The 15,835-nt window shown below is 35.9% G+C and overlaps 1 protein-coding gene across 4 annotated transcripts; it reads left to right on the top strand.

Moving 5' to 3' along the window:
* Positions 1–369: 369 nt before the first annotated feature.
* Positions 370–5,270, top strand: LOC117113337 (alpha-2,8-sialyltransferase 8B-like). 4 transcript variants are annotated; one of them, XM_033256648.1, is made up of 5 exons: positions 370–474; positions 1,675–1,808; positions 2,808–2,945; positions 3,107–3,637; positions 4,029–5,270. In XM_033256648.1, exons 1-5 carry the CDS (start codon positions 472–474, stop codon positions 4,279–4,281), a joined length of 1,059 nt encoding a protein of 352 aa, XP_033112539.1. In that variant the 5' UTR covers positions 370–471; the 3' UTR covers positions 4,282–5,270. The 4 variants fall into 4 exon arrangements, with proteins under 4 accessions (XP_033112539.1, XP_033112541.1, XP_033112542.1 ...); XM_033256649.1 differs by having other exon boundaries at positions 390–474; positions 1,722–1,808; XM_033256650.1 differs by lacking the exon at positions 2,808–2,945.
* Positions 5,271–15,835: the final 10,565 nt, after the last annotated feature.

The following is a 15,835-nucleotide window of genomic DNA, read 5'->3' as shown; positions in this document are numbered from 1 at the left end:
GTACTTACAACGTTGTGTGAACGTTATTTTGTGACTTACCTAACCACAACATTCACGGACGTTGTAAGAACGTTTTGTAAAAGACCAATTAATTTTTTCTGGGAATATTGACATGGAGGGGGGATCTGATGGGGGCGTAAAATACAAAAGCGTGTCAAAAATGAATGAGATAATGATGATGATGATAATGGTGTAGGGTATGCTACCATAATAGTTCAATAAACACTAGGCCTACTTTTAGAGTCTTTTTATATGCCATTTTTCATTAACGTTTTGTTTATATTCTTGTGTTATTCCTACCATGGAATAATTAATAAAGTTTTGTATTTGGAGAATTTTCTTTTTTTTTCAAAAGCGCCCTCATGCATTCTTTGACATTTCTCTAGCCAAGGGTTCAGATGGAAGAGATTTTATAACATAACTTAACGTTGTCCGCTTGTCAAATTAAACGTCATCTCAAACAGTCGACAAATGGTTTGTTTTAATTCTTTGTTATAGTGTACCATGTTAGGGCCTCCTTAGCAAGACATAGTGTTATTATAATAGTAAACTATACTATAATACCTCCATGGCTTACTTTATATTAACAATAATGGTGTCACAGTGGCGACAAGACGAGACCACTTCTATACAAAATCTAGCTGTACGCTTACCTGTATATTAAGCCTACTACCTTCTTGTTTGCTTTTGTAGTTCAATCTTTTATGCTTGTAGACAACAAAAGAACAGACGTCGAAAACTGCCATGCCTCACTTACCACAACGCCCACGTGTAAAAATGTTCGTGTAGAAAATATTAAACCTTTTAGACAGTTAGACATCGGAATCTTTGGGAATGCTTTTTCTAGTTTTAAATATGAGAACTTCTTGGCGAGGTGTGTTTTTAAAACCATTGAGTCAAGACAATTTTTAGGAGGTAGTCTATCTTTGATGTGGCTTCGTTTTAAAAGTCTCGAATTTGTAGTTTGCCTTTTCCAACATTGTGTCTAGATTCGGAAACCCCTGAACAAAACTCTTAAACAACATTTCACAATTTTGAACGTCTCAATTAAGGGCAAATATAAAAAAAAAAAATATTGGATTGTCACTCCCACCCGCGTCAAAAACATCGGGAAATATTGATGCAGGAATTAAAAAAAAATTTTTTTGCCGCATCAATTATTTCAACAGCATAAAAATAACAATGCAATTTTGTGACTTCAAATACATTTTCTTTAAAAAACTATAAAATTAAACCAGTTTTTATACAATATTTACTATTACAGACCAAATATAAACAGTCCCTCCCTCATCGATGAACAAAAGCGAAATAATCTATTGTTAAAAAAAAAAAAAAAAAAAGCCCTCCCTCATCAATTTAAAAAAAAAAGAGTGATAATCTAATAATTTTTTCTATGTGCCCTAAGGTCCCACGGAACCTCTTCTAGTATATTGTTTGATTTGCATTCCTCTAATATTGTTGTATAGAAATAATAATTGCAAAGTTGCCATCGTAGTATTTAATACATTTCTGAAATGGTCACGAATGCTTTTGCTTTCGTTGAAGAATCTGTGGTTCAATTATATTGATGTTTTCAGAAAAGTAGGCATAATTACTTTTTTTGGTACATCAGTTTTCCGTTTGTCATCCTTTGATATTTTAATTTGTCAATTATCTCCATTTTTTTTCTTTAAGCCAAGAGTGAAGCTGAAAACTTTAATTTTGTTGTCTCTATGCTTTAGTGTAACGTCGATGATCTTCGTTCTGGTGTCATTTGACAAAATTGATGATACTTTAAATGCCAGAGGAATCGGAAACATTAAATTTAGGTAAGCGCTTAAAATTGTGTCAGATTATGAATGTAACACTTAGTGTAAACAAACCTCATTAGCTTATTATAATTCAGAATTGTCACGTCGACATTTTTTACCTCGGTTTTCAAATTTCTTGCTGAGTTAGCTCCTAGCTACTTTCGTGCCTCATCCTCTCTACTTTTCTGTCCCAGCTGAAATGCACATCCTCATTTGTTTTCTGCTATCTGCTATGTTTTATCACAGTAGGGTCTGTGGTTGTATGCATTGATTCCTTCAGCTTTCTCTATGTGACGTCTCGTCTCTTTCTTCTGTAAGCTCATCCCTTTTTTAGGTTATTGTGTTCATTGCTCGTTCTTTCTTCGAGGCTGCTTTTCATTTATTCTTTCTTCGGCTGTTTTATTTGAAGACCATTTCCTCTCACTGCATGTCCGATTCTTTACTTTTTATTACTAAAACTATCACTATCCTCTTCTCATTCGTTATCCCTTGTACTTTTTCATGTGGTATTTGTCTTCATTTTCGCTCACTGTCAGTCTCCGACTCATATAATGCTACACTCTATTTATGCAAATACTTTCATTATTTCTTCTTCTTTTTTTTCTTTTTCTTTTTTTTTCTTCTGATAACTCTCGCCATTTACTCTAAATAGGCCTATCATATTTTTTCATAAAAACTTTCCTGTTATCTTTTTTTTTAACCGATCATTCTCTTTTGACATCTTTGTTCAGGAGAGCCCCGTGACAGTGACGTTAATCCGGCCACTTAGCCGTACTTTCTTTGTTCTTTTTTTATTATTGAAATGAGTGATACTGTATATGATTTTATGTTTTATGTCGTTTTTGTTCTCTACACAATAATTTTTGCGTCATACTTATTTCCAATTACCACTTATGTATCAATATTTCCTGTAGTCATTTTCCCGAAACTACAACCACTGGCTGATCTTCAGCAAACCAAATATGTACACAGCGATACGTAATCATCACACCGTTTTAATGGTGGTCTTTTCATTAGGTTTCAGAAACGTCACGGCATATCTGTAGGCAATGGCGTCAGTGTTTTTCAGCAAAATCGAAAAGGTCAAATGAGACTACTACGAAACATCAACAAGATGTTTAATAACCTCAACATATCAAAAGTACAATCCATCAGGTACATTATTTGTGGAAAATTTGAGTGCATCATTTGTGTCAACTTGCTGACTGTTTGTCAAAAATACACAATATTACCGTCCATGATATTATTATTAAAGATATTATAAGGTCCATAGTATCCATTTCTTAATACAATACGTCCTTGTATATTTTTTCTAGGAGACAACTGAAGAAAGCTGGGTTTTCCTTGGAAAGTATGCTACAATTTTTACCCTATGATTCTAACATTTCTGACGAGGAAAATATTTTTGCTGGTAAATTACAAGGCAATAATGATGATTTACTCCTTAAAGCAGTCAACAATGTTGAAACGTGTGCAGTTGTAGGGAACAGTGGCGTTTTGACAAATAGCAACTGTGGATTAGAAATTGACGCTCACGATGTAGTTTTGCGGACGAACATGGCGCCAATTGAAGATTACGAAATTGACGTCGGTAAACGAACTGATCTTGTCAGTATGAATAGTGCAATAGCTAAATTCTACTACAGATGTTTACGAAGCAATGGCACTAAATGCTACCAGCTTTGTAAAAACTATTTACAAAATATTAACAGGTCTACTGTCTGGTTTTCAAAATTACACGGTGTTCCTTCTTATATATATTATAACGTTGTGGCAGCCCTGCGCAAACTCAAGAGTGATGTTGCAGTGACATTTCCTGATAGACAGTTGAAGGCACCGCTACAAAAGTGAGTAAAACCAGGTAAAACGTGTGTATAGTTAGACACCGTGAGTACACGCACTACGACACTTACAGTGGCGGATTCAAGGTGGAGGGTGGGGCATTCTCGAAAAAGAAAATTTTATTTAAATTTAGGTCTGAGAGTACAATTTCCGGCCATCTAGTAATGCCATAATCATAAATTGTCTTACCTCAGCCCCACTATATTGACGTCCTATCTGTGGAAGTCCTTCCCTGGCACCCTTCGAATTTCTGGACCCGTCACTGATAATTGAATAGGCCTACATAAATGTTTGTAGGTTAACAGTTTATTTTAAATTTACTTCAATCTCTGCAAAACTAGTTCAAGTGCTTCTTCAACTTTTTAAAGTTTTACATAAATCTCAATACGTTTGCAGGTTCTGGAAACTGGATTCCATACCATCATCTGGAGTATTCCTTTACACTTTAGCCTTTACCTTTTGCCGGAAGGTGTCTCTGTACGGATTCTACCCCTTCAACCAGACGAGGTCAGGACAGCCTCTTCGCTTCCACTACTACGAAAATGCCAGTTTTGTCAACACTCATAGCATGCCCATTGAATTTGATATGATTTTTCAACTCTATAAAACAGGAGGACTTCGAATCGTAACAGAATCGTGTGTATCTTAATAGATTCGTGTGTATAACAGCGATTACGATACTTTCTCTATGGATAATTTTCATTTTCGTTATTATCACTATTTATTTATATATTTTTTGAAAAACGGACATTAATAGGTATTGTAAAAGATAATTGAGATAGATGTCATTGTATTTATTTTACTCCTTCCGGTAATAAAAATACGTATAGGCCTACATATAATAAATATTTAAATAGTTTCCCAGCCTGTACCAACAAATATAAAATCTATACACAATGGTATATGTTAGCATGTATAATATTTAAATAAACCTTTTAAAACATTTACATTTGAAGATCGAACGAACAAAAATTGTCTTCGAATTTACAAACATTGCATCCTCTTTGTTTTTACTTTCTCGTCCTGGTTTGACAATCATGATTACCATGTTTTTTGGTCATATGCCCTTATAACATTTAACATTGTTTGTAGGCCTACAATTAGGCTTAACATATGTCCGTAACGCAGCTACATTGGTACCTCAGTATAATCACCACTGGCAAGTGGTTATCTGGTAGCTATGCTCCATGGTCCTTAATTAATTTGTTTAAACATAATGTTAATACTGATTAAACCATGGATGAGTAAGTAAAGTACTGAACTTATTCCTCCATGGTTAAACAAGTTAAATAACATCAGGCCTATTTTAAAAATATATTTAATGAAATAGTGCTACCAACAACCGCAACTTATGCTTTTAAATAAAAGTGGGGATAATAATTGTAGGAAAGAATCACTAAGGGCACAAGTACTGTAGAAGAGCAGACGTGGTAATAATAAAATCATTGTGCCCTTCTTTTTGTCGCTCCTTACCAGAAGTAATTGCCGCCAGCGGCGGCGCCAGCGTCTGAAATGTGAGGGAGGTGGCAGTGAGGGACAAGGTAAAATTTTAGGGGGAAGAGGAAGTATGTTAAAAGAGATTTCCTGTTTTCTTTCCTCTAGGCTTATTTCTTATCTGAACCCGGATGCAAACTTAAAAAAAAATAACGTTTCTACCATGTGTGTTGGGTTTTACTAGTATTTCGAATGCTTTAAGAGTCAAATCAGTCAATTGATTAGATAACGCTTTTGTATCATCGGCACACCATGTGATGTAACCTTACAACGACAAGGGAATAATTCATTTATACAGAGGAAAAAAAAGTTAAAATAAAAAAACAAATAAAATGTTCTGCCTTATACAGTACAATCATAATGAAAATAGTTAAATTTTCTCTATGGTACAATGGACATGAACTGGTTAACAAATTCAGTGGAAAACTAGAAGGAAATATACATCGGGAAAATACATACCCGAGAGGGAAATAATCCCCGAGTGGAAAATTAGCAGATGGGAAATGCCTAGTGCTACGTTATTTTATGTAAAGTAAAATCTAAAACCACCTCGATTTTGAGTTTACTCTATTAAAAAGTCTTCCCAGGCTTTTCCAGGTTACAATAATTTTTTTGTCGTTTGTTAGATGTCGTCGTTAATTTTTATATCTCAGCGGTTTACCCCTACTCGAAGACTTGGTGCTTTATACAAGCTTGCGTTAAACCTACGTGCAAATTTTCATCTGCTATGCCGGGGTGTTTAAACTTTTTAAGCTGGTGCCGCTCCAGTCTGTTGAGAGCAGCGGCGGGCTGACATAGGCCTAATTGTGTAGGCCTTCAATGTTTTAAAATGTTGACAATTCATGGGTTTCAAAGGCTTATTTAATCGAATTTAGAGTCTACTAATATGTACAAAATACATATAATTTTTGTTTTCTCCCCGACGAATTATGGTTTTTCTCCTCGACCGGGGGAGGGGGTAGCTATCCCCGAAGAGGGCTCCCCCCCCCCCCGGTCGCGCCATCCCTGTTTCTTACCAATGAAACTGTATTACGATGTTCGGAACTTTGTATGCAACTTTACCATTATCCTAATTTGTAAGGCTGTTGTATTTATCGCATAGAGCTTAGTATTCTTGTCTTGTATTGTGCTGAATTTGTAGCATCGTTTAAACTCGCAACTGAATTTTGCGTGCTTTTGCATTTGCAAATGAGTTAATAACGTGATCAAAGTTAGCAATGTTGTCTGCTTCATCGCGCTCAATACAAAAAAGTGCCAACGCAAATAGTCTCACTTGTCCCACTGTGGTTCTGAGATATGGCAGGATGAGCTTTAGTCATATAGTCATTACAGAATAGGATAAAAACAAAGAGAAAACGGTCGAAATGAACTGAAAAGAAATCAGAATCTATAAATTTGCCAATAAAAACAACTACATTCAGATTATTATTATTAACTGGAAAATATTCATGCCTGACGACATACATCAATTCCGCTTTTCTAAAAAGTGGTTACTCTCATTCTCCCATTTCAGCGCCCTCCGCCCCTCCCATATCACTGCCCCGCCTTGACCCCCTAGCTACGCCACTATGTTGGGGCTAAGGTAAGAAAATTGTATAGACACACCTAGATTCCCGGAAAAGGCACTTTCAGTCTGTACTAATACGTTTGCAAGCAGTGTTTTCAACATAATGATATGCCCACTCGAGTCTGCTCCCGGATCCGCCGCTGGCGCTGACAATGGTTAGACATCGCATCATACCAGCTCCCCCTTCCTACTTAGTCATTTATCTCTCCCCCATTAATCATCCCCTACCCATGTCAATACTCTACGCTACTTCCTGTAGATACAGTGAGCTACACGCAGAAAAAGTCAGACACTTGTTAACAATGCCAGGGAAGGTGGTAGTGTGTCTATTAACTTAAGTACTCAAAATCGGCAGGAAAAATGTACTATGAACCAGGGGGCAGATTTATCAAACTAAAAATCAGCTTAAATTCGTCTTAAATCCATTTTTTTGCTTAAGTCAAATTTATCAAAATTGATTAGCTTAAAAATTGCTTAAAATTAGAAGCGCCATCTAAGACAATTTTTAAGCCAAGATTTTGCTAAGATGGTTTAATAAATCAGCTATTTATTAGGGATATCTTAACTTTTTTTGACTTAAGACATTTGCTAAGCTGAGATTGATAAATACTGGGCCAGGGTTATATAGCCTACTGATGATCGTATAATCGGGTGTGTGTATGAGAATGTTTACTTCTACAGTAATACTTTTTAGAAGAATTTTTTGGAATTATTAATTCATATTACTGATATACTTCCATGTTTTTTTAGATACAGTACGGTAGGCCTAATACCAATGGATTTATACGTTTATAAAAGACCGCTACACCAGGCTGAGTCATAAAGTTGTTATAACTCATGCGCAATGGATGGCAAATGATGTTATAATAAATGTAATAAACAATAAACAATGAACCAAGGATAACTTTTTCATCCTGTTGGATGATAGGGAAATCCTTCCGAATAGAACCGGCAATAGTTCGGTTGAGGGGGTGATAGTTTAAGACAATGGGGATACGATTATTGTTAGAGAGCTTCGGCTTGTACTGGAGGAGGTCTTATTTCTTGTTACGGTAGGCCAATTTCCTCTATAAATTGCACATTTTAGGGAGTTTTCATCAATTCCGACGAAATTAGAATTAAAAACACAAAAATATTTTGCGCGCTTCGCGCGAATTTTGTAGGGCTTTTTAAAGTTTATCCTTTGAAGTTATTCAAACACATAATAGTCCCAAACTCAAGAAAGACAAATTTAAGATAGGTCGTTTTAACCGAAAAGAAGGGCCTCAATGTGTATTGACTGTCTCTTATACACATCTAGATGTGTATAAGAGACAGTATATATATAAATATTCTTGATAGTTCTTTTTCAAGCGCTTTTCTTAAATACATGTCAAGCGCGGATCCAGAGTTTACCCTGGCTATCGCACAGATGGGTTCCCATGGTGGGAGGGGTCATGAGAAGAGAGATAGCTTGTTTTGTCTCTAGAAGACAAATTAGATATGGGGTGGGGAAGAGTCTTCGGCTTCTCCTTCGAAAAGTTTTTGTGTTCTAGATGCTTTGAAATACACTTCGTGCATTATGAAACTTCTATTATTGAATACACTCTGAATTCATAGTTTTTCCCTACTTTGCTGTGGACAATTAATAATTATGATGATGAAGATGATGATGAGGAGGAGGAGGAGGAAGTGTGCAAGATTAATTTACAGGCCCTTTGATGTGAAGTGTCAAGCGGTGCCGTAGAAAAGTATTTTTCATTGGGGGGGGGGGATGGGGGGGATGATTGGCGTGTTAGCCAGTGTCGTAACAGGCGCGGGGGGAGGGGGAAACTTCCCCTCCCCTGACGGTTTTTACCGGGCTGACCAAGCCGTCGTACCGGGCCGGGTAATAAGAGAAAAGAAAGAGGGGAGAGGGAGGGAAAGAGAAAGAAGAGGAAAAGAAAAGGAAAGGAAAAGAAAAAGAGAAGAGAAAAATAAAGATAAGAATAAAAATGACCAGACTCACAACACCCTACAACCCCTTCTCCACTTCAAAAACTGTCATAACTCCTTTGATCTATGCTGCCCGATGGCGAAACCACTGGGGGACAAGGGGAAAATATCTATCTTTGGAAAATCTTCCCCACCCCTTTATAAATGCCCTTTTCATCCCCTGGAAGTGCCTAAAAACCTCAAATTTCTTGCGCTTCGCGCACATTTCTTGTTAGCATGGGCCAATTTCCTCTAAAAATTGCACATTTTAGGGAGTTTTGATCAATTCCAACGAAATTAGAATTAAAAACACCGGGGGAGAAGGGGAAAATATCCATCTTTGGAAAATCTTTCCCTACCCCTTGACAAATGCATCCTCTGAAAGTGCCTAAAATTCTCAAATTCTTTGCGCGCATTTCTTGTTACGGTAGGCCAGTTTCCTCTATAAATTGCACATTTTAGGGAGTTTTCATCAATTCCGACGAAATTAGAATTAAAAACACAAAAATATTTTGCGCGCTTCGCGCGCATTTTTTAGGGCTTTTTAGGTTTATCTTTTTAAGTTATTTAAACACATAATAGTCCCAAACTCAAGAAAGACCAATTTAAGATAGATCGTTTTACCCTAAAAGAAGGGCCTCAATGTGTATTGATGGTGAAAGAATATGTTTGTAATAAATAAAACCATGATGAAAATGCTTATATTTTAGTTTCAAACACACGTGTGTGGCCTATATTATAAATAACATAAGTCATGTCGTATTGTTTTCTATATGGGGAGTGGGGTGGGGTGTGTATGATAAATTACTAACCGGGAAAATATACCCACTCTGACCCAAGACCCCTGTTACGCGCCTGGTGTTAGCGCCAATGTGTGCCCTTGTGCGGACAGGGGATGTGCCCCCCCCCCCCTCTGAAGCTGGAAACCTTGTTTTTGCAAAATAAATTGATGCAATTTGCTATAGGCTTAATCAATGAATTCCCCATCAACCGATATAACCTTAAACATTCTTGGAATACTGATGTCGTGCACACCCTTCAGTGTGAAATGTGGCTCTCTTTGCAAGCACATCTAACATCTAAGGAAAGAAGAGCTTAGATTGGTACCAGATAAAATAATTTTGTTATCAACATTAATACATTATGCTAATTTTCATCTTTGTAAGCGCATAAAACAGTGCAAATTATTTCTGTGACAGTCTTTTGAAGTGTGTCAAGCTCCATTTTATCCCATACATAGTGAAAATATTGGGGGGAAGATACAATGGACCATCTCCCCCTTGTCAAATATTGGGGGGATATATCCCCCATCCCCCGGGATCTACGCCTATGGTGTCAAGCGAGGCTTTGAACTTCTAATCGTCTAAACTTTGCGTATCTCAATATACATATATATTTCCTTAAATCAAGGAAGTCCACTCGTTAAATTAGTATATATAGTGTAGAGAATTTTGTCTGTCAATCTCAGATATCCAAAGTAGGAAATTATGTTTTATGCATGCACCGACACGAGAACTTTAACCTAATAGCTTTGATATGTATGTATATATTTAATGTTGTTTGTTGAATGGACTTAATAATAATATTACAGGCTAATAGGCCTATGAACACAACATAAGGAAGTCTACTCTGTAAATGTTTTGATTGTTTATCAATATTATTATACACATGTTAGATCAAAATCACGTTTTATGCAAGCACCGTCGAGGAAAGATTAAACATAATAATTTTGATATGTACATGTTTTATGGTATGTGTTGATTGGTCTTAGTTAATAATATTACAGTTTAATGGCTTAATGTTATTATTATTACAGTTTAATGGTTTACAATAATATTACAGTTTAATGGCCCCGGAACCCTGTACCCTTACCTGGGGCCCTTGGCGTCCCCCTAGCCCCATCATCAGTGCTCGCGCTTCGCTCGCAACCTGATCACTTCAATTCTCGTGGCTACGGCCCTGACATGTCATACAATACCGTACTGTCCTTGAGCCAATAGAAATTCTTTCCTGGGATCGCTCAAAATTAATCCTTTTAAAACATGTAAATATGCATCAGTACACGTTATACTAATATGCCTAACAGAACACATAGGCCTAAGCGTGATTTAAAGAAATCTTAAATCCATAAATCTCAGGCCAGGTCTTTTAAGATATAGAAATGTGATACTGTAGGTCTATGGTTCAGTTTGGTTTTTATAGTAATAGTAATAATAATAATATTAATGATGATGATGACGACGATAATAATAATTAATAATAATATTAATAACGAAAGAAGAAACTTGTGCTAAATGCGAAAAAAGTTATTTGTTGATCATAATTATTATAGAATAGTTAAAGCATAGTAAGCTATAGTTAGGCCTAAGTTGTCCTGGATATAAAGTAGATCCTTTATAAAAGATCACGAGAAATTTGTTGGCGTTTCATTTTGGACTATATAATGGTGAAGTGATGATGATGAACTTTACTGTATAAAAATGTCATTTCCGGAGAGGTACTATTTTCTCAAATTTTCTCACCTCAGCCCAACCATGGTGGGACTGAGGTGGTTGTGAAATCACAGTTTTGATGTATGTAAAGTACATACTCAAAGACAATATTTTTAAGCTTTGTTTTCTATGGTTCACACTCACATTATTAAGATCTCATGGTTGCCAAAAATCCCTGATCAAAGATCATGATAATTTTTTTGGCGCTTCATTTTGACTAATGGTGATGTGATGATGATGAATTTTACTAAAAGTGTCATTTCTGGCCATCTAGAGGTACTATTTCCTCAAATTTTCTTACCTCAGCTCCAACCATGGTGGGTCTGAGTTGGGTGTCAACTCACAAAATGTCCTCCCCTGGGTACGACATTAAACTCCATCGAGTCGGTACCTGACTCAGAGTAAGTCTTAGTGACTGCTGAAGCGAGGGTCCATACATATTTGTTTTTAGAATGTGATCTGGTTTTTCATGCACATTTTTCGTGATTATGACTATTTTGGATAAAGAATGTTTTGAGCAGAGGTGGATTCAAGGCCCTCCCTCTCCCCTCATTTTTTTAAGGAAGAAAAGAGTGGTGAGTGTAATTTTGTTACATTGTGTGAGAGTGTAATTTTCGGCCATCTAGAGATGCCCTAATCATAAATTTTCTTACCTCAGCCCCAACCATGGTGGTGCTGAGGTGGGTGTTTCCTCGGTCTGTGAAAGTCCCTCAATGGTTCACCTCTTTTTCGAATTCCTGGATCCGCCACTGTTGATTTATTATATAATCATTGTTGCGCTTACTTATTTTCACTTTATCCTCTAAAAACAAGTCCTAAGAACGTTTAAAGTGCGCTACTTCCCAGGGGGGTGGCCCCCTGGACCCTGCCGGGGTCCTACGTAATTCGCATAACGGCTCCCCNNNCCCCCCCCAACCCTTTCAAAATGCTGGCTACGTCCCTGGCAATAGCCAAAACCAAAATAATAAAATTCGAATTCCTAATTTTAGAGAATCGCGTACCAAGTCAGTAAGCCAGAAACAATTGATGTGTAGGTTTACAGACATTCCTATATTTCTGTGACAGTAAGACTTTGAATGATATTATTGAACTAAACGTCCTTTTAAATTACTGATGTATAATTGACTATCATTTATCATTTGTAGCCCTTATATTTATTTTATTTACTTTGAGAACATCTAATGCCTAAAGTAATGTATAGCTCTTCCACCTAGACACTTGTACTACCTTGTTTATATTATTGTTCTCCAGTTTGGTGGGTGTACCGAAAAAAAAACCATATTAAACGGTTGGAATCAGTACCGCGGAGAGCTACCTGCATGATATTAAGGAAAGGATATTTAGACCAGTCTTATAATGATAGAAGAACGGAGTTAGGCTTACTGTCAGTTGAGAATAGGCGAGATTTTTTGAACATGACATTCATTGCAAAATTACTTATTTCTCCACGATCTGATTTTATTTAGATTCATTTGAAGTTAATAATAGGCACCAAGATATACTTACCTTCCATCATGCTAAAGCTCGTACTGATGCGTTTAAATACTCGGGGTAGTTAGATTTCGGAAAGCCTTTTCTGAACGTATAATCTCTTTTTATGTTTAAGCAGAGTTTAAAGGAACATTTTGCTGATTTTTAATTTGTTATATTCTACTTTTTCGAATGTACATTTATATTGATTTTATCTTTTTCTCATGACGATTGCATTTTAAAATTTGTATTTAAATGACGAAATACTGTTTTTGAATGTGATAACTGTACATAAATATTTATAATAATTTTATAATTTTAATTTTGAATATTAAGATTTTGAATTTCTATCTTTTAAATTTTTATTTATTTTTACTGGATTAATTATTATCCTTTATTTATTTATTTATTTATTTATTTATATATTTATATATTTATATATTTATTTATATATTTATATATTTATTTATATATTTATATATATATTTATTTATATATATATATATTTATAATGTATAAAGCATGTTCTAATGCTAATCTGTGAAATTTTCTTTATTCCATCCCTTTATATTTGAATATATTTTTTCCCCATTATTTTTTTTTTTTTTATCTCATCCTTTGTACATTCCTGCATCTGGTTATACGCATGTTGAATTGTCTTGATATTCTTGTTGATGTTGTTTTGCACCCGTAGTCCCCGGCGAACCCCCCAGAGACGTCCAAGCTTTAGCAGTCAGTGCAACTGAGATCAGAGTCACGTGGAATCCACCCTCAGCCAGCTTGCAAAACGGCGTGATCACAGGCTACACGTTGAGTTATCGCAAGGCAGAGGGTGTCGGCGAAACAAAGAAGTCGGTCCGTTTGAACAACACCTCACGTAGCCATAACTTGACTGGCCTAGGGAAATGGACATCCTACGAAATTTCTCTTTCGGCCCGTACCATTATAGGTAACGGGCCGGAAACAGATCCGGCGATTCGCGTTCGCACCATGGAAGCCGGTATGTAACCCCATGTGTCTAACTCGACCTTTAACCTTTTACCTTTTGCCTATTATTTGTGACATGCTTCAATCCTGTCTCTTATACACATCTAGATGTGTATAAGAGACAGTGCCTGTACTATCTAATACAGCAGGCCTGTTTTTCAGTAACGTGTGCACTGTAAAAACAGCGTGGAGGATTTAAACTCAAAGCTCCACGCAATGTTGTCCCGTCCCGTTTAAAAGCTAAACGTGTTTAGATATATCTTAATGTGTTTAGAATCTTGACGTGTTTAGAATTAAATGTGCTTAGGTATTTGACATCATGGTGTCAAATACCTAAGCACGTTTAATGCTAAACACGCCAGAAACCTTAACACATTAGACCTGACCTAAACACGTTTAGCTTTTAAACGTTTCACCAAAAACGGGAAACATTGCGTGGAGATTTGTGTTTAAATCATCCACGCTCTTTTTACTGTGTGCGTAATAAGAAACGTTTGACATCATTATGTTTTAAATCGTGGGCTAACAGTCTGACGCCGTCTGTAAGCCTACATCCAAGTCACTACCTGTACCTGTCACAGCCTATTCTTGTGACTGGACACATCATTTTTGTTATCAGAATTATTTCTATTACTTTATTAATTAATAAAGATATGTTATGCTACCAGCTGTATGATGGCTATTTCAATGCATCCAAAAGCAATTTCAATGCCTTAAAGCTATTTTATGCTACCAGCTATTTTAATGCTATTTCAATTTTCTTAAAGCAATTTATTGTTTTGGACCAATATTGTGGCCGCTGTGGAGGAAGCTATGCGGTTTGCTAAATATATGCCTAGGCTGGATTACCAATTCCTTGAATTCTTTGCTTAAAATCCTTGAATCCATACTTAACAGCAAATAAACATTTACTTTCTGATTATCCCGGAATGAACACAATGATCATACTACAGAACACTTGCATTTCGCAAAAATTAAGTGGTCAGAACCATAAAACGTAACTTTGAACTGACATTCATGAATATTAAAATTTAACAAAGGAATATTTCGTTTTTAAAACCATATAAAAACTTTAAAAAATATAATTCAAAACTGCAGAGAACCTTAAATCTCTTAATTCCTAATCTTATCTGTTTTAATGGAAGATCTTAACTCATTTTATCGATTGCAGTTAGCAATTTATTGGGTCCGTGCAAGGCGCTGTCCCCAAAGCCTCACTGCTGTTCTTGTTCTTGTCACCAGAACTTTAAAAGAGTCCAGCGTCGCCAGTTTTGAACGGACGTGCAGGAAATTTTGTACACATAAAGAGGTGATTTCTAACAAACGTTCATCGCCCTTTTTTAAAGTTAGACCCCAGGGTTCTCCCAACAAAACGAAACAGGGGTTTCAGCAAGGACTGTACATTACCACTAATGGTCGTCTGGATTGCTGGTCGGTTAAGGATGTGTTATAAAGAACGTAAGGTTGTGAGTTCGAATCGCGTCTTGGTATTCAATTTTTTTTTATTTTAAGAAATTTATTTTTTTAAAGATATTTTAACTTTGTACAAATGAACATTCTAAATTTTTTTGTTCAAATAAACATTCTAATTATTTAACAATTTCTATCTTATTAGCTCTTCCAAAAATTCAATATAATAACCAGCGTCTGTACCGCATTTAAGCGTGGAGGAACGCGCGGACCGGTGAGTGGTCGATCTTGTTTGTTAATGGTTTTTACCAGATATTCCAGACAGTATATTAAACCACCAAACTCTACTTACTTTAAAATTCGTTGCTAAAAGGACCCTTTTCCTCACGACTGACAAGTCATAGGTGTACCAGTAAATACTAAATTTGCACCCCCCTTTCCCCCATCCGAGCATTCCCCTTTCCCCTTGATATGCCACCGTAAAAACGGTAACTCATCCTTTTTCCCATTTAATATCACTTTCGGTCTGAACGAATATGCTTGATATTAGTTATTTATTTACTTTTATTTTTTTTTATTTCATTTATATTTATATGGCGCTTTTTCCAAAGCACCTAACATCACATCAAAATAACAATAGGCCTATAACAATAGAAAACATCAAAATGTGTAAAAAAGTTAATAATTATACAACAAAAATTTAGAAACAGGTCTCCCAAGGTGGTAGCATTGTTGTAATGAAGCAAGCATTATTCATTTAAATACAACACTAAAGATACAGAGCAGGTTGAATCAAAATCATTTATATGATTATTTTCACCTGCATCAAT

Source organism: Anneissia japonica, unplaced genomic scaffold, assembly GCF_011630105.1.
Source record: "Anneissia japonica isolate Jap-2015-1 unplaced genomic scaffold, ASM1163010v1 scaffold287589_len272378_cov178, whole genome shotgun sequence".
Taxonomy (NCBI): Eukaryota; Metazoa; Echinodermata; class Crinoidea; order Comatulida; family Comatulidae; genus Anneissia; species Anneissia japonica.
Note: the sequence above shows the minus strand (reverse complement) of the source record. Positions and strands in the feature narration are given on the sequence as shown.

Excerpts from the sequence above, each read along its gene's own strand:
- LOC117113337 (XM_033256648.1), top strand. Across the intron at positions 1,809-2,807 it reads ATCGGAAACATTAAATTTAG|GTTTCAGAAACGTCACGGCA; the intron begins GTAAGCGCTTAA and ends TCTTTTCATTAG. Across the intron at positions 2,946-3,106 it reads TCAAAAGTACAATCCATCAG|GAGACAACTGAAGAAAGCTG; the intron begins GTACATTATTTG and ends TATTTTTTCTAG.